Raw genomic sequence first — 23,841 nt, forward strand, 5'->3', positions numbered from 1 at the left:
CTGCCGAGTCAACATCAGTTAGTGATAAAGTGCCAGCGTGACAATTCTGCAGACTTGGCAAGTTATTTTAAAAGTCTGCGCTCCTTAATTTGGTAATGCAGGTCAAGCGTCACAACAGAACAGTTAGTAATTGTCAGTGCAGACAGTCATTGTTGTGGGCTATAGACAAGGGTTTTGAGTGATGTTGGTTACATAACTGATTGGGCCTTAAAGTCAAATGAAGGGGGGCTTTGAAGCCATTTTGGCATCCCACTGCACTCTAACCTGAGTAGGAACAATGTGCATACAAAGCCAAGTTTCTGCTCTTTGTTTGGGTTAGAAATGGATTCAAGGTATTAAAGGTGCATTAGGCTGCTTTTCAATTACTAGTAAAACCTTAAAATGAAACTGTTATTTCAGCCAATGGGGCAACTACATCAGTTTAGTTTAAATAGTAATAGGTATCCTAAAAGTACAGTTCAAAATGTGACTAGAATTAGGGAACATCTATTGGTGTCTTAGGACAGGTGTAAGCATTGGCCATCCAAGTCTATTGCACTGCTAATATTCTGTGACACGAGGCTCAGTCATTTGTGAGTCTCCGTCATCATAGAAAGTCAACACAGCTTTTTCAGTTCAAACACACCAATTTATTTTCCAGCGCCCTGCCGTCAAGCCAGGCTCAGTGGACGTTCTTCTTTATAGTGTTCTTCTCTAGTTTCTCCCAAACAGTCCACACAGTACCTTTGCCAATTACTGCACAGCGTCTCCCAGCAGTGATTAGCTCATGCACAACAGGTGTGTCACTCAGCTCGCTTGGCACTGCTCCCTGAACCAGCTCCACCTCTCCCCTCTACAGCTGAGCTACACATTCACATTCAGCCAATTTGGAATCACAACCTAACCAAACATGCGTGACTTTGAACTGTAGAAGGAAACCGGAATACCTGGAAAGAATCCATGCTGACGCAGGGAGAGCGTGTAAACTCCATCGAAGAGGGTCCCTGATGACGAGCATGTTGAAACCAGATACCCTCTTCCTATGTTAACAGTGTTAACTACTGCAGTACCGTACTACCCTAGGATGGCATAATCGTACTTAACTTATTTCCTTACCAGTGACGAGAAGCAACCCTAAAGTCTTAACAGCACTTTCTATAGCGTTGTTAGATAACATCATTCTACTCCCAGCTCATGTAAGTATTTGCCTTTTACATGAAATATCACAAAAGAAGCAACATTTAACACAAACTAGCTTCTTTGGTCTAAAAAAAGAGGACAAGAACAACTGGATATAGTTTTGTAGTGCTGTGCGTCATGCTGCTTGGAAGTTTTACAACACTGAAGCCTGGTAAAAATATTTGTTATGAGCAATACTCGCACAAGGTTTTGCTGATTAATTTGTTCATTATGCAGCTTACAGAGATGCAATGACTAACTCGGGCATGAGAAAAACAACCGAGGATGCAAATTAAAGAGAAACGGTAACTGAAAGTGGCATAAATCTATGACAGTATCAGTTTTGTGACAGAAGGGTCTCCTCCATATATCTACACCTGTTTCTGCTTTTCTGTCTGCAGTGCAGATTTGCCTGGACAATTTAACAAAAAATAAAAAAATATGCATATGCAGACATATAGCACAGCTAGTCTGAAGTTGCTGAATTGACAGGACTGTTTGCAGGAAACCTACAGCAAAACAAATTTAAAGCTCATTAGGTCATAATTTTGGTTTGAGAGGTCGATACTGAACGCTATCAATGGATTTGTTTGTCTGTTCTGAGCTGTTCCCCACAGTTATGCTTTAACTAATTTCTCCCTCTTTGTTCGTTGTGTGTGATGAATGGAGTTCTTTACTGCAGGATCTGGACAGTGCAGTAATTGGGGCATTCATAAAGAGATTATGCCTGCACTGATGGGAACAGGGCTTATTTCAAAACACACACACAAAACACGTCTCAGACCACTTATCACATAAGCACTCATTTAGGTTGTGAGTTTAACTCTCCTAAACTTGCTAGACTCTGCAGAAGAGTGTAACTATATCTTGCAGAGGTCTACATGCTGGACATAACAGGAGAGGGGAGGGTGAGGGAGGGCGTCTCTTATCGGATTGGTCTGTTTCTCAGCAGCCAGCAGGGGGAAACTGGCCAGCTGGTGTCAGTGGGTCAGACTCTTTTCTCACACAGCTTCTCTTCACATTCGAAAGGGAACTCATATTCACACAGGAAGCCTTTGAACACATGGAGAGAGAAAGGCAACGCCTGTCATCAGTCACAGCAGAGTAGGTGTATATGATCCGCTCACAATCACATGCTGCTAACAAGCTCCTTTCTGAACTGGGTGGACTGTGTTTGACAGCTGTCTGTCGGTTAACTGGCAAGGCAGAATGTCACGACGGGACCAGAGGTTTCGGCGAGGCACGAAAGGACGGTAAGAACTGAAATCTTTAGATACGCGTAAGAGTGAGCGAAAGGGGAGGAAGCGTATGAAAGAGTGAGTCAAAGGAAGAGAAAAAATTAATAGGGAAACTTCTAAACGTCTGCATGTATACTTCCTCAAACAGAAGTCTGCCAACAAAATAACACTTGAGGTTTATTTTTTTTGGAGGTTGTTTTTGCTCTAATGTTCACAATAACAAAAAAGCATGTTGGAGCACATTTCGCAAGTTACAAAAAAAATTATAATTTGTTTACTTTGTAAACATCCCTGTTCCTCAGGCCAAAACCTAAGAGTTAGCATTTAAAGTCTTTTATTTAGCATAAAGAAATATGTGAAACATCCAGCGTGACACAAGCAGTTTAAAAAAATCCTTTTAAGAGCTTTTTTTTTTTTTTTTTTTTAAAGGAAGTCCGACATACCAACGTACAGAACACGGAGGAAACGGTGGTAGGAGAAAACGTCATGAGATTGTTAACATCTGACCGAGGTTCAGTTCTGACGTCATAACTTCTTTAGAGACACGAGAACAAAGGGGATTTTTATTGACAGGAAAACACTCAGGTGACCAAAGAGAAATGTGGAGCGATGGATGAGGGGGCGGGCAGTAGAAACAGCTGAACTGATTCCAGGTTTTCTTGCAACCAGATGCTTTAGCGGAATCGCAGATGTGGAGCTGGAAGGTTCCACATCCGCGGCCTGCAGCACAGTAACAAAGACAGGAGGTCGAAAATAAACCTGCAGCGGTCTGATGGCTTTATTGCTTAATTATTTCCTTAGCAATGAAGGAGAAGCGAATCTTGGTCTCTAGCAGCACGTCCTACAGTGCTGTCAGAAAAAAAGAGATCCCACATGTGAGGGTGTGCGCACTGAAGAAGCAATGTGTTGCTCTATCAGCAACAACAAAACGAGCTGTTTGGTGTTGTTAACAAAAACACAAAGGGAAAGAGCTGCCTATAGTTTTCTGTGACGAAATACTAAAACCACAACAAAAACGGCAGAATGAATCATGGCTTTAAGTTGTTTTGCAAGACTTAAGATCACTTTAACATATTATGAAGAAAACCTTTAAAAGAAACTATTGTAGGAATTATGCTTTATTCTCAATATGACACAACCTTTTGCTATTCTTACAAAAATGGATTCAAAGCATTTACCGCATGAGGTTTGGGGAGAGGAAACATGGGCCAGTACTCAACCCAGGAAGTCACCTCCCACTCCGGCTGCAGTGTTGGAGAGATAAGGAAGCAGGGCCTTTATCGTACACACTATAGTATTATTCTGCTTTAGCAGGGTAACGATGGGTCTCACTGTAATCTGCAAACTTTAAAGGCCTGAAACTGAACATTGTGCTCTGCATTTAAGGAATGCATGCTATTTTAATTTTTAACAGCTGTGTTGTGCAATCTTGAGTGGGTGTGTCTCTATGGGGAACATTGTTTTTGTGAAAACATGTGACTAGTCTCTTTGCATGAATAGTCCTTTTTTGTAAAAACCAATATTAATGTCACCCCGGGCTGATTGTCATGGTGATGTCAGCATAGAAGTAAAGATAAGTGTATTTCCTTTGGGTGTATGCCTCTTTGTGACCAGATCATATTGTTAACCAACATAAGAGAAGAAATGAGTAGAGTATGAGTGGAATCGTATACTGCGTTCATAAAAAGGAGCTAAACAGAAAGCAATAATCTGTTGTCTCACAGACCTTGAAATGTGATACTCTTTGTGAGGATTTCAAGTCCCACATCTTCCATCCATGATTAGGCTCATGTTACTTTGTCTGCGTATCTGAAGCTTTTCTTTTTTTTGTTTTTTGCTCAGGTTTTGTTCCACTTTCTCACTCTGTTACGCCATATTCTCCCGTTTCCCTCTTGTCTCTGCAGGTGTTGTGAATGTGGCTGTATTCTGTCTCACTGGTACTATGAAAGAGAGGGGCAGCTGTATTGTAAAAAGCACTACTGGTGCCGTTATGGAGGACACTGCCACGGTTGCAAGGAGACCATTGCAACAGGACTCATAATGGTAATATTGAAATCACTCAAAATTTTAACCAAAAAGAAAAGATTCTGATGAAACTATCCCTCTGAACACAAATAATTCACAAGTTCCTCACTAAACTTTTTTTTTAAATAATCTTGGCTACAAAACTTTAGCATACATGGATTTCTAAGCTTATAAGATGAAAGCCTGATTAGCTGCCCTCTCTGTTGTCTGACTCACTTAGTCCAAAGCAGTCTGAACTGTCAGCAACAAATCAATTGGACTAGTTTAAAAATATCCCACTTATTGATCATTCAAAGCTTACTGCTGTTCAGACTAACAAGTTAAAAAGAGTTTTATATAATATTCAGAAACGGAATATGGAATACCAAATCTCAGCATGCTCCACCAATTATTCATAAATTCAAAGCCTTCCCGACTTTTGGTTTCCTCCTGATATGAAAGCATTTATTTTCTCTTTTGACTCTAAGCTAGAGGATATCCTCTGAAAACATCCTTTATGCAAGAATGAACAGAAACAGCTCGAGTGTTTCACAGTTCAGAGTGGCCCAAATAAATGCGTTCTGGTAAAACTGTATTATGTTTTTCATACACTACTGCCCTGCATATAAACAGGTTGCTGGAGAGCAAAAGTATCATCCTGAATGCTTCACTTGCATGAGCTGTGATATGGTCATTGGAGATGGAGACACCTACATGCTTATCGAACGCTCTAAGCTCTACTGGTAAGTAAGACTCTGAAAGGAAAAATGTAAAGAAGTCTTGTGTGTTAGCAAATGTGTAAGCTGGAGATGAATGAGTGAAATGGAAACAACCTCTTTCTGACAGATTTACAGTTATGTTAAAGGTTAGGGACTCTGGGTGGTCCTATGGAAATACTAAGTAGATCCCATGATTCAATAGCTTGTAAAACCACTTTTAGCAGCAGTTGAAGTAAATGTTCTCTGTATGACTTCATCGGTCTCATGTTATTTTGGAAAATTTCTTTCCAAAATTGCTTTAGTTAATTGAGGTTAGCAGGGATTTGTTTATGCACAGTTCTCTTAAGGTCCCACCAGAACATTTCTATCAGAGTAAGATCTGGACTTTTACTGGACACATTGAGTCGTTTCTTTTCAGCCAATCGGTTGTAGATTTTCCACAGTGCTTGAGATCATTGTCCTGTCCCAGTTTCGGCCAAGCCTAAGTTTATAGTCGACTCAATGACTGTCAGGTGACCAGGTCCTGTGGCTGCTAAATAAGCCCAAATCATCACCCCTCCACCACCGTGCTTGACAGCTGTTTTGAGACGTTTGTGTTGATATTCTGTTTTTGTTTTTGTTTTTTACAAACATTGTATGTGCATTATGGCCAAAGGATGCTAAATCAGAAGTCTTTTAGGTCTGTCCAAATGCCACTTTGCCAGCCTAAGCTATCCTACCATGTTCTTCTCTCAACACTTCCAAACAAGCCATACTTGTTCGTTTTTTGTTTTGTTTTGTTTTGTTTTTTTATAAACTGTACTGTTATGAACTTTAACCTTTTAACATGCTGAGCCCTGTGGATTCTGAGATGTGGCTCTTAAATTTCTACATTTTCACTGAGCATTGCACAGTCGACCTTGCAACAGAGGTTCTCTGCACTCTTGGGAAGACTGTAGCATTGTGAATGCTCCAGATATGCAAACTGTCCAAACTTCTGCTTTTATGGAGGTGCTTACATTTGCTGAAGATTGATTAATCAAGTGCATTTGATTAGCAGGACCTGATGTTTCATTTTAGTTCTTTTTGAAGCAATAAGGGTGTACTTAGTTTTTCACAGGAAACTGAGTACACTGTGTAAACCTTTTTTTTTTTTTTTTTTTTCTTCCCCCCCTTCCTTCAAGTCACTATAGTATTCATCTTTTGATTTGCCTCTGCAGTGGTCACTGCTATTGTCAGGGTGCTGTATCGGACGTGGAGCCAACTTCTCCAGTTACCAAGAGACCACACATGGTGGCGCTGGTCTCTTTCCCTCCACATGCAGTCGGACAACGAGGCCTGAGTGTAGTCATTGATTTCGGCAAAGACAAAAGTCCTCTTGTGACTGTGACAGAGTGAGTCTCTGAATTTAGCCATTAACAATTCTGACCCTCACGTCTCGCCCACCTATTCAATCACTGTCATTCTGTTCAGGCTGGACTCATCAGTCCTAAGCCCTGACCTGCTATCCTCTGTCCACACTGGTGATCAAGTATTGGAGGTTAACGGCATCCCAGTGCGCAATATTTCTCCAGAGGAGGTAGGCCTCAAACTACCCACTGCTTCAGTTATAACATCACAAGTTTAAGAGAGAAGAGACAAAAATGTCAACGTGACCATAATGTTAAATGTCCTTTCCACTAGATAAACCGTGTAATCCAGAACACAAGCAGACCACTGCAGCTGACCATTGAGCACAACCCACAGGCACCTCATGACCTCTTTCACTCGGACAGTCCCTCGGATAACATCTCTTGTCCTGAGCCCCCTGTCCGCAACAAACTATCTTCAACCCAGAAACTCCCAAGTCTGGAGGAAGAGCCAAGTCCCAGAGAAGAACCAGATGAGCAAAATGAACAAATTAGGATGAGACTCTCACCATCTCAGCACCAAGGGACCCCAGGAATCCGATCCAGAAACATTTCGTAAGTGATGTCAGCTGACAGCTTGCCTTAACTCAATACTCTCCCCTTTCTAAGTCTTTGTTTCTTTCTCAGGCGCAGCTGCAGTATAGATAAGTGCCCCGTGTCTCCTGGAATGCTGTCGCTTTTATCTCAAAAAAAAGAAATGGTTCGCTCAGAGTCTCTTCGAGTAGATCCAGGAGACCGGGCGCACCGCATCTTCAGACCTTCAGACCTCATCCACGGAGAAGTGCTGGGCAAGGGCTGCTTTGGACAGGCTGTCAAGGTGCCTTGCTGTTTCCATCATTTTGTTGCCTGACTGCAACTCGCTTTTAGTTGTAATGCTGATTTTAATCAGCAGCACTGTTATGAACTTATCTCTCTCTCTAAAGGTAACGCATCAGGAGACTGGGGAGGTCATGGTGATGAAAGAGTTGATACGCTTCGACGAAGAGACGCAGAAGACTTTTTTAAAGGAGGTAAGTGGTCGTGGGCGCAGAAAAGGCCTGAAGAGAGCATGACATGTTTAACCAGCATCCCTCTCAATTTGTACAGGTAAAGGTGATGCGCTGTTTGGACCATCCCAATGTTCTCAAGTTCATTGGGCTGTTTTATAAGGACAAGCGAATACATTTTGTCTCTGAATACATCCAGGGAGGAACTCTTCGAGAGACTATCATAAAAATGGTAGGTTAAACTAAGTTTTTATGTTTCTTCATGAGAACCATCAGCATACACAAACACAACATGGTGGTCATAATCTTTCTGTTGCAGGACAAGGATTTTCTCTGGAAAATTAGAGTTGGGTATGCTAAAGACATTGCAGCTGGGATGGTAAGTCTTTCAAGCCAATACTCTAAGAATAAAAAAACTTTTATTGCAAAATTAAGCTGTTTTGGTAAAAAAAACTTGTCAAATATATATATATCATCTCTCCTTCACAGGCTTATCTACACTCCATGAATGTTATCCACCGAGATCTAAACTCATACAACTGCCTGGTCAGAGAGGTGAACAGATGTTTTATAGCACACATGTCAAAAATTACAGTATCTTCCATTATATAGCTCCACTTCAAAAACTGCTTTGTTACTTGAATGTGTTACTTTATTTAAATCTGAAATTATATCAACAAAACAAGCAAAACTTTGGTCCAGATACATTTCTAATCCAATTCCAAGACTTGTTCTTATTATTCTGCCAATGGTGAAAGGAGATCAACAGTTCTTGAATCTTAATGAATTTTACTTATTAAAATTCATTATACATACCACTTTCAAATAAATAAAGACTTCACAGCTGATTGTTATAACTTCTTTACCCCTCTTTGGTTGTGTAGAACCAGTCTGTGGTGGTGGCAGATTTTGGACTAGCCAGGTTGGTAATGGAGGAGAGAAACCAGAGCAGAACATCTTCGCTTGAACGTCCGACAAAAGGGACGCTGTCAGAGCTCCGCAAGCATGACCGCAGGAAGCGGTATACTGTGGTAGGAAACCCCTACTGGATGGCGCCTGAGATGATCCACGGTGAGTACACAAGCTAGGACACTACTACTTATGTTGAGGGGTGATCAGATTCTGAATCAAGCTCCTAAACCTTCACGCCTTTCGTAACGTAGTTTGCAATAAACCTTTGGTGGGTGCAGATTTAAAAAAAATACATGCGTATATTATTTCTTATGACAAAATGAAAATGGGATTCACAGGACATTTTCTAAATTCATTCAGGATTTATAAAAGCTGCTATCTTCAATATTAAACAGTGAAGATATTTAAATAATGGCCTGAGGATAAGTAGCTCCACATAATGAATGTAGAACCACTGAATATCCAGGACAGGCTAAGAATTTCTTCTTCATTTTCCTCCCAGGGAAAACCTATGATGAACGGGTAGACATCTTTTCCTTTGGCATCATGTTATGCGAGGTAAGAAAATCTGGACTGCTAAAAAGATTTCTGAAAATGCCACGTTTCTAAAACTTTTAACAGTTTTAAGGCTGAGTATGTCTCTGTCTTAAGATAATAGGGAGGGTGAGTGCAGATCCTGACTACCTTCCAAGAAGAAATGACTTTGGGCTGAATGTGGCAGGTTTCCTGCAGCAGTACCACCCTCCACAGTGCCCCTCTGCTTTCATGCCACTGGCTGTTCTCTGCTGTGACATGGACGCTGATAAACGGTAAGATTGCACCACAAGTAAATTAGATGGAGCTCAAGTATGTCTGTTGTTGACAATTATAAACTAATAGGCAAAGTCTTACCGTTTTTGTTTTTTCACCAGTACATACAGAAACAATAAATACTTTTCCAGCGTTCTTTTTGCTACCCAAACAGTGAATACTTCACTGAGTAATTCAGTAAATAATCTAGCTGCTGAATAGCCTACCAGTGGCGAAAAGTTTACATCAACTCATCATTGGCGTGAATGTCATAATGATTTTGGGGGCTTTTATTAAATTCTTTGAACTTTTTCCAGGGTGAAATGATCGTACAGCACACATCTTTCTTGTTTTTTTTTTAGAGACATTAATCTATTCACACAAGGTCAAAAGTATACATACAAGTTGAAATGTATACATACTTGTATTTTAATAAGTGTTAAGAAGGTTCTACAGTGTTGATGCATGCTGAGTCATCCAGGTAAGTAAATCCTAAAAGGTCGATTCTGTTCATCTGAAACGTTTCGTGACAAGGTTCTACAGTGTCTTTTAACTTGACAAAGCCCAGCTCTAATAACGTCTCATGAGCAAACATGATCAACTACAACTGTTAGTTTCTCTTTAACAGCATAAAAACGATTGGTTTGGCAGCACTCATTGGTTTGATCAATACTCTAAACATTGGAAAAGATCAAAGCTCTAAGAAGGAAAATTGTAGATTCACAGAAGTTGGGAAGATCTCTTGAAGCCAACAACTGCAGATTCCACAATCCTCAACCTCATCCTCAAACAGCTGTACATCAGTACAAGTTATTCACATGTGTCACCAGTTTGCCAAAGAACACCCAAACTGTCACCCTCAGATGACAGGCATTTGATAACGATGTTCAAGAACAGCCCAGGAACTACCAAGGCTCAAGCATGAATTGGAAACAGCTGGAAAACCACCATCACTGTGGAGCATGAAGCCAGTTTTACACCACCGTGGACTTAGATGATGCCCACCAAGAAAGAAGCCCTTGCTCCAAAATAGACACCTTCAAGCTCAACTGAAATTTTCCCACATAGACTCGCCATGCCTTCTGGAGAAAAGTTTTATGGTCAGACGAGACAAAGATTGAGTTATCTGGCCACAATGCCAAGAGGTATGTTTGGAGGAGTAAAGGTGAGGCTTTCAAACCTGGGAACCCTGTACCAGCTGTCAAACATCGCAGTGGTAGCATCATTCTCTGGGGCTGTTTTGCTGCCAATAGTACTGGTACATTGCAAATAGTGGCCTTTCCAAAGCCTCAACCCAATTGAAAATGTTTGGACTATGCTTAAAGACCACGTCAGTGCCAGGAAACCAACCAATCTAAATCAACTCTACCAATTCTGCCAAGATGAGTGGTCAAATATTCAGCCAGAATTATTCCAGAAGCTTGTTGATGAGTAACAAAAAAGGGTTCCTTGAGGTTCAACTTGTTAAGGGATATTTAACTAAACATTAGTTTTGGGGTATGGATATATTTGAGCCTGTATGTATACTTTTGACCCTGTTTGGGCTACTTATTTTCAAAAAATTTTAATGTCATTAAAGATGTATGCTGTACCATCATTATACCCTGGACACAAAAGTAAATGATTAAAAGCCCATAATTACCATGGCATTTATGCACATGACCTCTGACAATATGTGGCAGAGCATCTTAAAACTTCTCATTAATGCAACTTTTGCCTTTCAGTCCGTCCTTTTTGAAGCTGGAGGAGTGGCTGGAGAACCTGCTGATGCACCTGGATATTGGTCTGCCTCTGCTCTCTGAGTTAGAGCAGCTCTGCAAAGCTTTTTGGCAGAATAATAACCACCAATGCTCTGAAAACACAAATAACCACACTGAGCCGAATCAATTTACTGAAAACAAAGACCAAAATGGCAGACTTGACAGCCACACAAACCACGAGCAGAACGCTCAGGCTGACCTTACTGTGAGGACTGGGTCAGAGGGTAGAAACCAGTCGTGCCGCAGGTCGATAAGCACAGACTCATGCAATCATGGCTCTGAAACCTATGAACACAGTAACCCTGCAGAACAACTAGGAGCCCGGCGTGAGCAGTCAAGACCAGTACCAGAGCAGTTAAACGGGTCCAGGAGGATATACAAAGCATTGTGGGACACATCTACAGAGGATGGCTCATTTCTTTGATTGATGACCAAGATGGGACACATCTACAAAGCCCAGTGTTAAAGGAATAAGACTGTTTGTGGAGACATTTGTGTCTTTTCAGTCAAGTAAATTAGTCATGAAACTGCATTTGTGAGAGGAATATGTAAATGTAGAATCATGCAAGATATTCAACATGCGAAGCAGTAAATATTTGTATGTTGCCCACATTGGTCTCATACTCCACTGTGAACCAGTATTTATGTGATTGCAGCTAGAGCCCTGCTGACACTGAGAATAGCAAATATCAAAATTGAAATTAACTGTTTCCATTTTTTTTTTTTTTTTTTAAATGGAAATGCACAAAAAGAACTAAATTTTATTTAAATTCCATAAAAATTGTCAGTGGACAGATTAAGTAAAGACAATCCTTTTTTATAATTTACCTCGACTGTTTTTTGGGGGGATTTTTGTTTTGTTGGTTGTTGTTGTTTTTGTTTTGTGTACTGCAGCTGGTCTTTACTTATTGGCCAACAACATAAGCTAAATCTGGTTGTTTACCATTTAGGCTCTAGTTTCACTTTTACCAAGAAGCTGTGGAACACATGTCACTTTATGTCGCCTTATGTATTTGCTGCGGAAAAGTGTCAAACCGAATCTAACCCAACTGAGGACATTAAAACTTCTACTGCTACTAAACTATAATTAAGAAAATAAAGAGATGCAAGTCAAAAAATTTAACTACGATGTAGCAAAGATTTATTTACCAAACATTACACAAAATTAAATATAAACTATTTAATATTTTAAAATGCTGACCTTATTAAAGACAAATTAGCCAGAATTATCAGCACGGTTCTTCTTAAAGGATTGCACGCATTTTTGTTATGATGGACTGTTTACACTCACCTTTTAGGTACACCCTTTTGCCTTAGTTCTTCATGGAATAGAGTCTGGAAACATTTCTCAGATCCACTCAACACACAGTTGCTGCAGATTTGTCGGCTGCATATCCATGATGTGGATCTCTCGTTCCACCGCATCTCAAAGGTGCTGTAATAGATTGGGATCTGGTGACTGTGGAGGCCACTTGAGTGCAAAGAAGTCATTGACATGTTCAAGAAACCAGTTTGAGATTATTTGAACTTTGGGACAAATGATCTCATTCTGCTGGAAGTTGTGCACTGCGGTCATAATTCAATATGAGTCTCCCCCATTTTTATTTTATTTATTTTTTAAGATATATTTCACAGTCACCTCAAGGAACTTTATATTGTAGGTTAAAACATCACAACATAAAAACCCTAAAGGGATAGAAATGGTCAGCAGCTGTACTAAGGTAGGCTGAGGTATTTAAATGATGCTCAGTTGGGGCCCGAAGTATCCCCTGCAACATGAATACATGCATCCTTGTATCACCATTGATACAAGGATGCATGTATTCATGCTTTCATGTTGTTTGGGTCAAAGTATGACCCCACCATACAAATGTTGCAGCAGAAATCGGGCACTGTTTTGTTTTGTTTTGTTTTTTTGTTCAAATGCAGTGATCGTATGCAAACTGTAGTCTGTTTCCTGTTCTTAGCTGTGGCCTTCCAATTAAAGGTTCAACATGGTGTGCATTCAGAGATGCTTTTCTACATACTATGGTTTTAACAAGTGGCTATTTGAGTTACCATTGCCTATCTGCTTAAGCCAGTCTGCCCATTCTCTGACCTCTAGCATCAACAAGGCCTTTTCTCTCACAGATCTGCTGCTCACTGGATATTTTCTTTTCTTCCCTGACAATTCTTTGTAAACCCCAGACATAGGAAAATCCCATTTAAATGATCAGTTTCTGAAATACTCAGCTCATCCCATCTGTCAGTACCAACCATGCCATGTTCAAAATCACATTTGTTCCCTCTCTAATCTTAAATTGATTTGAAATTTAGCAGGACAACCTCCAAATTCTTCATATTAAATCTCTTAACAAATTTGAATAAATTATAATATAATCCCATGACCTAGCTAATATAAACTCACCCCCTGTAGGCTTGAGTGGGGGCCCTCTCTTGACAAAGACATTACTGTAGCCAACAAGGTGTCAGTCTGTAAATCAACCAGCAATATTTGAAAAATAAAGCAGCTCAATGATGTTCAGAGTTGACATTAAGAAATTTAGTCCAGAAATATATCGTGAAGACTTTTTAATCATTTGGAAGAAAAAGCTGAACAAACACTTAAAGATTAGCCTCACGTGTTAGCATATATTTAAATCCAATCGTTTTCCTGCTTGTTTATTGATTGATTTATTGTCTAAATGTGACTACTTTACTATATAACGACATGAATGTGTACACACTTACCAAAATATTTAACATACTTTTCTTATACAAAAAAAGCCGTTAGGCTAGCTTAGTTAAACTGGCTAATCTTTTAAATGTACCTAAATACAATAATATTAAAACATAAAAATGGCAGCAACTTTCAGACTCGAGCTTTCATGGTTGCCAAAAAAATTAAAAATGATTGCATAAATATAACTCAATAAGCACAGATAGCTAAGTAAGCTGAAGCGCTAACCTTGTTTACGTCTACAGTACTATACAGGTCTTTTTGGCTTCACAAAGATTAAACGAAGAGAATTTTATGGACTTTTAGTATTAAAACTGGGCTAGCCCACATGTGGTTGTGGACTTACTCCAGGGAGCATACTTACAAAACAACTACGGGTAGTAGAAAATCCACAACACTTACTGCTTTGATAGACTCCACTCTTCTTCATTGTAACACACTTTGAGCCACTCGATAGAAATGCTGGAAATTTTACTCACTACTTTTGTCAGATCTTTAATTATGGTATTATAATCTACTGCTAAGATAATGTTTCCTTCTTCTTTTTTTTCTTTTTTAAGGTTTCTCCTATAAATAGGAAGTTATTTGTATCTTATGCCACCTCAAGCTTGGATTGCCAGTCTTAAATACTCCAAACATATTTTTTGTGTAAAATTAACTCACTGTGGTCAGAGGTTTATAACAACTCATCATGTGCATAAATGTCATGGTAATTTTGAGCTTTTAGTGGTTTCTTTGAGCTTTCTATTTGCTATGTGGAAGGATTGTACATCATAGATTTTTAATGACTTAAATAAACAATGGGTCACAAATCAGAATTTAAACAGTATTTTCTATAATCCACACAGGTTTAGTTATACATAGAGCCTCAGATTGACCAATACTCCAAACAATGAGGAAGTCCATGGATCTCAGTGAAGATCTATGACGCTGTACTGTAGATTTACAGAAGTTGGGAAGAATTAAGAGTACCTTCTAATTCTTCAACTTTACCTCAAATCAACAGCTGGATGAATGAATCTTTAAAATATTGAGAAGTTCCACCTGGACAATGATCCCAAACACACATCAAAACTGGTTTTGGAAAGTAGGCTTACATCCAGCTTCTGGGAGGGCCTTTCCAAAGTACCAACCTCAATCCTATTGAAAATTTGTGAACGAAGTTTAAAATCTGTGTCTGTGACAGGAAACCAACTAATTTAAATGAACTTTACCAAAACTGATCAAATTTCCAGCCAGAATTGTGCTTGAAGCTTGTTTATAGCTACTAAAAGCATCTGGTTGAGGTGCAGCTTGCTAAGGGATATTTAACCAAATATTACATTTGACTTCTGTATGTATGCTTTTGACCCTCTGTGGATTAGAGAAAATGCAAAACACACTCAAACTTTTGCATGAAATTTGTGTTTTTTAAATATATTAAAGATTCACAATCATTCCATTAACATTATTATAATGATGATGATGATGATGATCGCTGAGCTGTATTAAGCTGTTCTGTAACCACAGAAAAGCGGTAACACTGAGTAGACATGGAGCAGGGTGCACCCGGAGCTGAGTAGTATAATTCAGGGACGCACACGCCCACAGAGCATCTGCAGCATTGTGCTGCAGCCATGCGCTGCCCTCCTCTGATCCAGGGACAGCTTGAATACCAGCAGCATGGAGCACATGTCCTCTCCCGTCAGATTTCGCAGCAATAAAAAAGGTAAGTCTATAATCCAGTTAATATACAAGTCTACAGAACAAGGCTCCTTCAGAAAGCAACTGGAATTGGCCTACACTGATACTTTCAGCAGATAAAATTTGCTCAGCCAATTTGAAGCTGCAGCCTGTGACAATCCTGCAAGGATTTATATCTCTGTAGGTTATTGTATTCTTAAGCTAATGTTTTCTCATCTTATTTACTGTAATTTCATCAGTTTATCTGTTTGTATAAACAATGGGGGGTTATGGGTCATTTAGTATTTTTCTGCTATTTTTTCCATTTCAGTTCTGCATTTTATTGCAGATTTACTTTTTAGACATCAGGGTGTGTAGTAACGTTAAATTGATTACGTTTTTAGCTTGTGCAGGATGGATGCAGCAAACCTGAATAAATAATTTTTTAATATATATTTTTTCCAATTTGCTCTCCTCAAAACAAAGCTTCAACTTTCTCGGGCAAGGAGGTAGGACAATTTTGTAGAGTAGCCTATAGAAGTAGTGTTTGTTTGAGCTTATGTGTGTGTTTAAGAGTTAAATCTCCAAACCCCAACCCTGTCGGAGCGCTAGAAGCTGGATTAAGCCTACTGCAAAGTTTTGTGGGTAATGAGAGCTGACAGGTAGAGGAATGCCAGATAAACCCTGGTCAATCCAGCAGCACCGTGGCCGGCGCTTTTCTGCATTCCTTTAACCACTTTAAGAGCCCAGGGTGTTTATCTTGGATAAAGCAGGTGGAAATTCCCTATCCTAGCTCCTCATCATAGGGTACAGTCATTTTGTGTGGAAGCAGGTGTGGAGTGAAGTTTTGGAAAACTACAAAATCAGCACAAAAACATACAATTCGGGTTATTTTTAACTAGCTATAGATTTCATGCTGAACGAACCTGAGAAACCGGCACTCACAGCCTTGTGGGTATATCCGGTTTGACCCTATTGTTTACGAACCTCCAGCTTCAAACGGTCTCTACATCCTGCCTGGACAGATGGACGACGGCATTTGTAACGGTATAATGAGATCACAGGTCACACCTAATCAGTGAAGGGTTTAGTCCAACACTGCAAGAAAAGATACGTCATTAGGCCATGTATTCAGAGAGCAACAAACAATCAGACTTTTTAGTTTCCTGGTTATTTTAATTTTAGTAGTGTTAAAGATATCTAAAGGGCGGGAGGAAAATTACAGTGGAACACCAAAAAATCATGGTTTTACTGTCATAGCATTATGATTCATTTACTGCATGACCGGAATACAGATCACCCCCTCATGGCCTCCTTCAATTACCATTTTAATAAATTCCAGCTTCTATTCTTTGTTAAGTTATTTATATCTCCTTGTCAAAGCCTTGTGACACAGAGCTCCTGGGACAGGTGGCTACCCTGGAAATTTAAGTTATTAAGTTAATTCCTCTGAGGACAAAGACAATCTTATTGGTCTGTTGTGAGAAACCTTCTGTCTTCTCACAACAGGCAGTCTGGAGTGTGTAATGTTATGAGATTAACAGGAAGCCTAGTTAGTGCTTATCTTAGGGGAAAAACACCTCCAGTTACTGCTGTTAAAGCCAAAATATCAGCATTACCATTGATTCGCTGAGGTCAGACAGACAGAGGTACAACCATGACCAATGATTGATACACGAATGATGAGTATTTTAATCATGATGCGACTTTTCTTCAGGTTTTAGGATTCGATGTTTCTCCAGCTTACCCATCTTTTTGTTTGACTGCAAACACGAGGCTTAGACAACAATCTTGAGTGAGTGTGGTGATAATCCGTCTATGTTGTGGACACATACATAGGCTGTGGACACATACACAAAGCCACAATGAGAAAAAGAGGCAGATAAGTGAGCTGTTTTCCCCTATCAGATGACCAAAATCAGCCTCAGCCCAGCATCACTGCGGTACCTTCAGGAGAGCACGGTTATCAGCCACATATATCCACACACTCATAATTAGAGAGGGGCTTTCACAAGAGTCCTGTCAGCTGAGGTATATTCGTCTGCTGTGCCTAATTTAAAAAAAAATATATCAGATAGAGGAAAAATCATGCTGCTCTCTGTTTTAGTTGTCCAGTCTGTCCATAAGGGACCAGGAGGACATGCAGTATCCTTATGCCATGAGGGATTTGCCTCTCATGTCTCACTCTGGTGAACAGCACCAGAGACCAGGCCACTATGGAGCAGAAGGCATTGGGAGCCCCATCAACGGGAGACACCTCAGCCTTCCTGGGACTCCCTCTCTGGTCCGCACCATCCCCTTCCACCCCAGGGGCTCTCCAGCAGTCCCTCCCAGGCATAATCACATGGGACTAGATCCAGAATTTCAGCAGCTACCGCTGAGGAGGCAGATTGTTTCTCAGGTGTCTTTGGACTCGCCGCTCAGCCCTTCCATGCGCCCACGTAGCCCCTGGGGACGCTTTGACCCCTACGACTCTCCTGAGGTATGTTTTTACTATTTTATATAATGTCTGGCTGTTTATGTCTCTAAATGTTTGTTGCCTGAACCTCTGTGTTACTTTACTTCGTAGTACATCTTTAAAACCTTACACCCACTTTCAGTACCCGTTCAACAGTTTCCAACTCCTTCATGCAGCTTTCAAAGAAACACAGTTTACGACATCAACTTTCACACAGGGGGAAAAAAAGCGGCAAGCGAGTTTGGTTATCACATCTGTCTGGCCCTTAAAGAGCATATTAAGCTCTAAAGCTAAGACGCGTCTATGGTTTCCTTTCTTGTCTGCTCACCGTTGGTGCACCGAAGCTTCTGGGGCAAAGGCAAAGTGAAATGAGGTTTCGTGATCCTTTGCAGTCCAGCTTGTGGCCCAATAGGGATCAGCCTGTGACGCGAGAGTCATGGCTGTTATTGTGACACAATATATGTTTATTTATTCAAGATAATAAGTGCTACAGTATCCATGAGGAGAACGACAGGGCTACTGATAACCAGTTTGGACATTTCAGGCCCATATCTGACTGCTTTATTAACTAAGGAGCACTGAAGCTCGAGGATGTAGAGAGAATTTCTAATTGAAGCAGTAAATATCCCCATATGTGTATGTTATCTTTGTATTTTCCTTCTTTAGGATCAGGACAAGGAGTACGTAGGTTTTGCCACATTACCAAACCAGGTCCACAGAAAAACTGTGAAGAAAGGCTTCACATTCACACTCATAGTCGCAGGTGAGTCTGATTTCTCTCCTGAGGAGGAAGGGTTTTACAAAAGGCACAACAAGTCAAAAATATAAAATATCAAAAAACTTAAGTGATGATAAACGAGTAAAACAAAGTTAAAAAAATATCTTCTTAAGTGGAGATAACGGACATCACTGCTCTGCCAGCGATCATTAAAACACGCCACTGATTAGTGGGAGCGTGGCGTCCATAAATCCTTGTAACTTTATCTGTTGACACAAATTCTTCCGAGGAAGACAGATGATTTATTACCTTACTCAAACGTCTCTGTAGGGGAGTCCGGTCTCGGTAAATCCACACTAATCAACAGTTTGTTCCTCACGGATCTTTACAAGGACAGAAAAGTTCTCAATGCTGAAGGTAAGTATTAGTTTTTCACTTTCTGTATTGGGGGGGGGGGGTAGACACACAATCTGATGTCACGTGTGTGATCTCATGCGTCTTTGAACAAACTGCGTGCGCTTACAGAGCGGATCAGTCGAACAGTCGCCATCATCAAACACACCGTTGGCATTGAGGAGAAAGGAGTCAAACTGAGGCTCACCATCATAGACACGCCAGGGTTCGGAGATGCCGTCAACAACACAGAAAGGTGAGGTCACGAACTCCTCCTCGCAGTCAAACCAGCTTAACTCGAGCAAGACTTTGGTATTTTGGTGGCATTTGAATTGAACTCGTGAAGCACATACGTAGCCCTTGATTTCATCGCTGACATTGAGTGTCAGTGTGCCTCCAGGTTTCACTCATTCATTTTCTGTTTCTGCATCAGCTGGAGGCACATAGACGACTACATCGACCAGCAGTTTGAACAGTACTTCAGAGACGAGAGCGGGCTGAACAGAAGAAACATTCAGGACAACAGAGTCCACTGCTGCCTCTACTTCATCTCACCGTTCGGACATGGGTACACTGATGAAACGGCGATAACACTGTTCCAACAGCATCAGCTAAACTTTTTCTTATTTTTGCACATTTCTGTATGTGACTATTTTCTCTTATCAGCCTTCGACCTCTGGATGTGGACTGTATGAGGGCGCTTCATGAAAAAGTCAACATAATTCCTGTGTTGGCCAAAGCTGACAGCCTGACACCAGCAGAGGTCTGCAGAAAGAAGATGAAGGTAACAGCTCAGTTATACCAATATGTACACACGGCTGCTTCACTGGGTGTTGTTCAACTCTCTGTTAACACAAATATCTAATCAGCCAATCACACAGGAGCAGCTCAATGCATTTAGGCATATAGATATGGCCAAGAGGACCTGCTGAAGTTCAAAGTGAGCATCAAAATGGGAACGAAAGATTATTTAGGAGACTTTGAATGTGACATAGTTTTGGGGGGCCAGAAGGGCTGGTCTGAGTACTTAAGAAACTGCTGATCTAAATGGGATTTTCCCACAGAACCATCTCTAGGGTTTACAGAGAATGGTCTGAGAAAGAGAAAATATCCAGCCCGCAGCTGTTCTCTGGGTGAAAAATCTTTGTTGATGTCAGAGGATAATGGTCAGACTGTTTGGAGCTAACATGAAGGCAACATTAACCCACATAGCCGTTCATTACAGTGAAGGTATTCAGAAGAGCATCTCTGAACACACATGTGGAACTTTGAAGCACAATGTCAGGTTATCACACCAGGTGGCACTGCAGTCAGCTGCGAACAGGAAACTGAAGCTACAATTTGCACAGGGTCCTGAAACCAGACACAAAAAGACTGGAAAAGCATTACCTGGTCTGATCGGATTGAAGCAGTCTTGATTTCTGCAGTTAGGGTCAGAGTTTGGTGTACGCATGGATCCGTCCTGCCTTGTATCACAACACAGCAGGAATTGCAGTGCACCAAGTTGGAATTATTCATGACTCCTTTAATTTCAAACTATGCAAAGCTATCCAGCAGGGCCGATTTGACCCTCTGGCAACCCAGTTCTGTTCTGTAATTGATCTCCAATCTCTGTTATATAGTTTATCTATTTCTGTTACACATCTTCTCCTAATGTGTGTTCATGTGCTCCAGATCAGGGAGGAGATCAAGCAGTTTGGGATAAACATCTACCAGTTTCCTGAATGTGATTCAGATGAGGACGAAGACTTCAAGACACAGGAACAGATACTTAAGGTTCCTCATTTTATTCACGTTGTCATGGTTGAAATGTGTTGTCTGGTCTATTTTAAGGCTGACGGTTTATTTTAGTTTGGGCTTTTTTCTTTGTCGTCGTTGTTGTTGTTGTTGTTTTCTTGCAGAACAGCATCCCATTTGCTGTGATTGGGAGTAACGTACAGGTGGAGAGTAAAGGTCGAAAGTTCAGGGGTCGCGTCTATCCCTGGGGCGTGGTAGAAGGTATTACCCCAAGCCTTTTAATTTTAATTTTACTTTAGTTTTTTTTTTTTATGTTTTTTGGTTTACTTTTACTCAATCATTACCCCTTAGAGTACATTTTGTGTCAGTTGCGCACCTGGCTGTTGTTCCATTTGATAACAAAGAATCCAGTATGATGCGGTAACAATGTTGCTGTTGCATGGTCAGTGGAGAACCCGGCTCACTCCGACTTCCTGCTGCTGAGGAACATGCTGGTGAGGACGCACATGCAGGATCTGAAGGACGTGACGCGGGAAATTCACTATGAGAACTACAGAGCTCAGTGCATCCAGAACATGACACGCATGGTGGTGCTGGAGAGGAAACGCAGGTGGGTGGAGGCAGGATGCACAACACCACAAACCAATATTTAAAAAAACTTGAAAAAAACCCTGTTAAGCACAGTGAGGTCAGATATTTTTGTAATATCTTTGTGTGTGTGGGTTTGGTCTTAGTTTGCGTGAGAAATATCGGGACGGTAGTGAGGCAGACTTTCCTCTGCCTCTGGCCGTCGCTGACACTGAGAAGGAAAGACTGATCTATGAAAAGGATGAAGAGGTGTGTTTCTCTTCATTCATTCATTCATTCATTCATCAACTTAGCTTATGAGTAATCAGACCTGTATTTACTCTCTTATTTTGTTTTTAAGCTGAGAAAGATGCAGGAGGTGCTGGAGCGGATTCAGGAGCAGATGCAGCACAGTCATAGAAGTGGCTGCTGATTCTCACCGTACATCCCTGAAACAGGAGCCAGACGAGGAGCACCCAGAGTCACAGAGGAGGCCTTGGCAATTGGCAAGCTTGAAACTGAGCCTATTTCTAATTGTTCTTACTTAGGATAACTTGCAGTGAGAATCATAGTTGGAATCCCGACTTTCCAAAGATACTAGAAAAGATTTCCCTGTTTTTTCCAGATCTAACTCCCGATCTAACCTCCTAATCCTAAACGCCTTTAGAAAAGAAAAATCATGAACTTTATCCTAAAACATTCTATAACTATTAAGGATACTGCAAGGACATGCAAGTCAAAAGCTCAGTATTGCTGTTTGGGAGCATCTCAGCAGGATAACTGATTTGGACTTTGGAATGAGTCACCCATTCGAAAAACCAGAGTGCTCCAACTGTTTTAGTCACATGCTAGCTAAAAAAGGAACACAAGTCAGTGTTTTAAATAGAGTTTATAGACCAACACTATGGCATATGTAAATATAAGATGTGATCCAATGCAAGCAGTCACCCAACTCCTGGATGTGTGGAAGAATTGCTCTCCATTCCTGGATGAGCAGCCTGCAGCTGTACAATGATAATGATGATTGCTGCTGTTCAAGTTTATTTATATAGCACCAAATCTCAATAGCAGTCGCCTCAAGATGCTTTTTATTATAAGGTAAAGACCTTACAGTAATACAGAGAAAACTCCAACAATCAGAAAACCCCCTATTAGCAAACTTTTGGCGACAGTGGGAAGGAAAACCCCTCTTTTAACTGGTGGATCCAGGCTCAGGGAGGGGCTGGTTTGACTGGTTGGGGCGTGTTCATCATGCAAAAGACACACTGATGAACACGCTGACCCAGAATGTCCCAGACATGTTTGATAGGAGACATATTGGTGCTAAATGATAAGGACGTGTGTGAAAATGATCCTGATCCAGAAAGACCAGCTCTGCCCTGACATTGTCCTCCTGAACAGCAGGAGGCACCGCTGCCTCTAGTACAGCTTGGAGCACCTCGTCTTCAGACATCTGTTGCAAAGCAAAGAGTGAAAACATATTTCACCACATAACACTTGCATTTCTTTTTTATGACTGGTAGATTTGTTTCTTTATCATGTGAACATGATCCCTTTATCAGCAACCTCGTTAATGGACCAAAGCTGCCACAAACAAAATAAATACATCATTCATTTGGTAAAGAAGTTATTCAAAACAAATATGTTGATATTTATTTTACTTTTCTTCCGTATTTAAATTTGTAATGAGCCCTCACACTTCTAAATTACTGAAAGCAAAAAGGTTCAACCCCTGCGTCTAACACACGATCCCTCTGACATGTGCAGTAGGTGAAAAGTTGCTCCACTTCGATCGACAACCTTTCTAATTTGCATAATGATGCAGAAACACAATACCAAAAAAAAGTATTTTTTTATTTTATTTTATGGTGTTTTTATTTAACAAGTTATTTGTTCATTTAATTTTGATCATGGTAGTTTTAGGCCTCCATATCATACTGCCATCTAGTGTTCACTGTAGCAAAGTAAGTTTTTTTTAATGTTTCAACTTAAACAGTTTTTCATGCTTTTATTTCTTGTGAGTTGACTTGTTTTGTAATTTTTAATATCCAATTTTGCTGTTTTGTAAAAAAAAAAACAAGTAAAAAAAACTGTCTTAAGCCCGTTTAAATTTTTCTTCTGAAAACCACTCACGCAGAAGCAAAATGTGTTGTAAATGTAATAAGATTTATTAAGAATCTTTATTATTTCATCAGCATAATTCTTCATTAATATGTTTTTTTAATCCATTATTATCATGGTTATCTTAAACAGTGGACAGTTAGATCTAAAAGGCAGCCCAAAGTGTACAGGCGATATATAACTTAAAACTTTCTCCATAGGGAAAAGATGTTTTTTATATTCATATATAATATCAATGTAGCATGAGGTCCAAGATTCTGCCCACGTTATATAGTATTGTACATGGTCCCAGAAATAAAACATTAAAACAAAACTTCTAATCAAAAGAAACTAAACAGAATCTACATGCAAAACAAAACAAAAAAAGAAAAGAAACAAGCATTTTTAAAATTTTGAAGATACATACACTCATTTGCCAAAACGTGCATACAATCACAAATTTACAAAACTTTCATACATACATACAAATATTACAAAAACTCAAATATTAGACATTATTAGGTTATCAAGAA

The 23,841-nt window shown here is 40.2% G+C and overlaps 2 protein-coding genes across 5 annotated transcripts; both read left to right on the plus strand.

Moving 5' to 3' along the window:
- The first annotated feature begins 713 nt into the window (after positions 1-713).
- LOC113030817 (LIM domain kinase 1-like) lies at positions 714-12,077 on the plus strand. Of its 4 annotated transcripts, none has more exons than XM_026182541.1 (17): positions 714-1,175; positions 2,188-2,262; positions 2,340-2,411; positions 4,301-4,439; positions 5,034-5,143; positions 6,319-6,492; positions 6,572-6,677; positions 6,782-7,062; positions 7,135-7,324; positions 7,431-7,517; positions 7,594-7,725; positions 7,813-7,872; positions 7,983-8,048; positions 8,378-8,564; positions 8,908-8,963; positions 9,057-9,214; positions 10,919-12,077. In XM_026182541.1, coding segments are annotated over exons 1-17 (2,355 nt in total). In that variant the 5' UTR covers positions 714-1,173; the 3' UTR covers positions 11,379-12,077. The 4 variants fall into 4 exon arrangements, with proteins under 4 accessions (XP_026038326.1, XP_026038327.1, XP_026038328.1 ...); XM_026182544.1 differs by having other exon boundaries at positions 1,097-1,175; positions 2,168-2,262; XM_026182542.1 differs by lacking the exon at positions 2,188-2,262 and having other exon boundaries at positions 715-1,175.
- A 3,088-nt stretch (positions 12,078-15,165) lies between these two features.
- Positions 15,166-22,292, plus strand: LOC113030820 (septin-5-like). Its single transcript, XM_026182546.1, has 13 exons — positions 15,166-15,381; positions 15,822-15,844; positions 17,443-17,817; positions 18,460-18,556; positions 18,842-18,928; positions 19,037-19,160; positions 19,338-19,472; positions 19,571-19,688; positions 20,579-20,680; positions 20,806-20,902; positions 21,089-21,251; positions 21,376-21,478; positions 21,570-22,292. The coding sequence occupies exons 1-13, from the start codon at positions 15,336-15,338 to the stop codon at positions 21,639-21,641; spliced, it is 1,542 nt and encodes a 513-aa protein (XP_026038331.1). The 5' UTR covers positions 15,166-15,335; the 3' UTR covers positions 21,642-22,292.
- Positions 22,293-23,841: the final 1,549 nt, after the last annotated feature.

The sequence above is a fragment of the Astatotilapia calliptera genome, chromosome 10 (genome assembly GCF_900246225.1).
Source record: "Astatotilapia calliptera chromosome 10, fAstCal1.2, whole genome shotgun sequence".
Classification (NCBI taxonomy): domain Eukaryota; kingdom Metazoa; phylum Chordata; class Actinopteri; order Cichliformes; family Cichlidae; genus Astatotilapia; species Astatotilapia calliptera.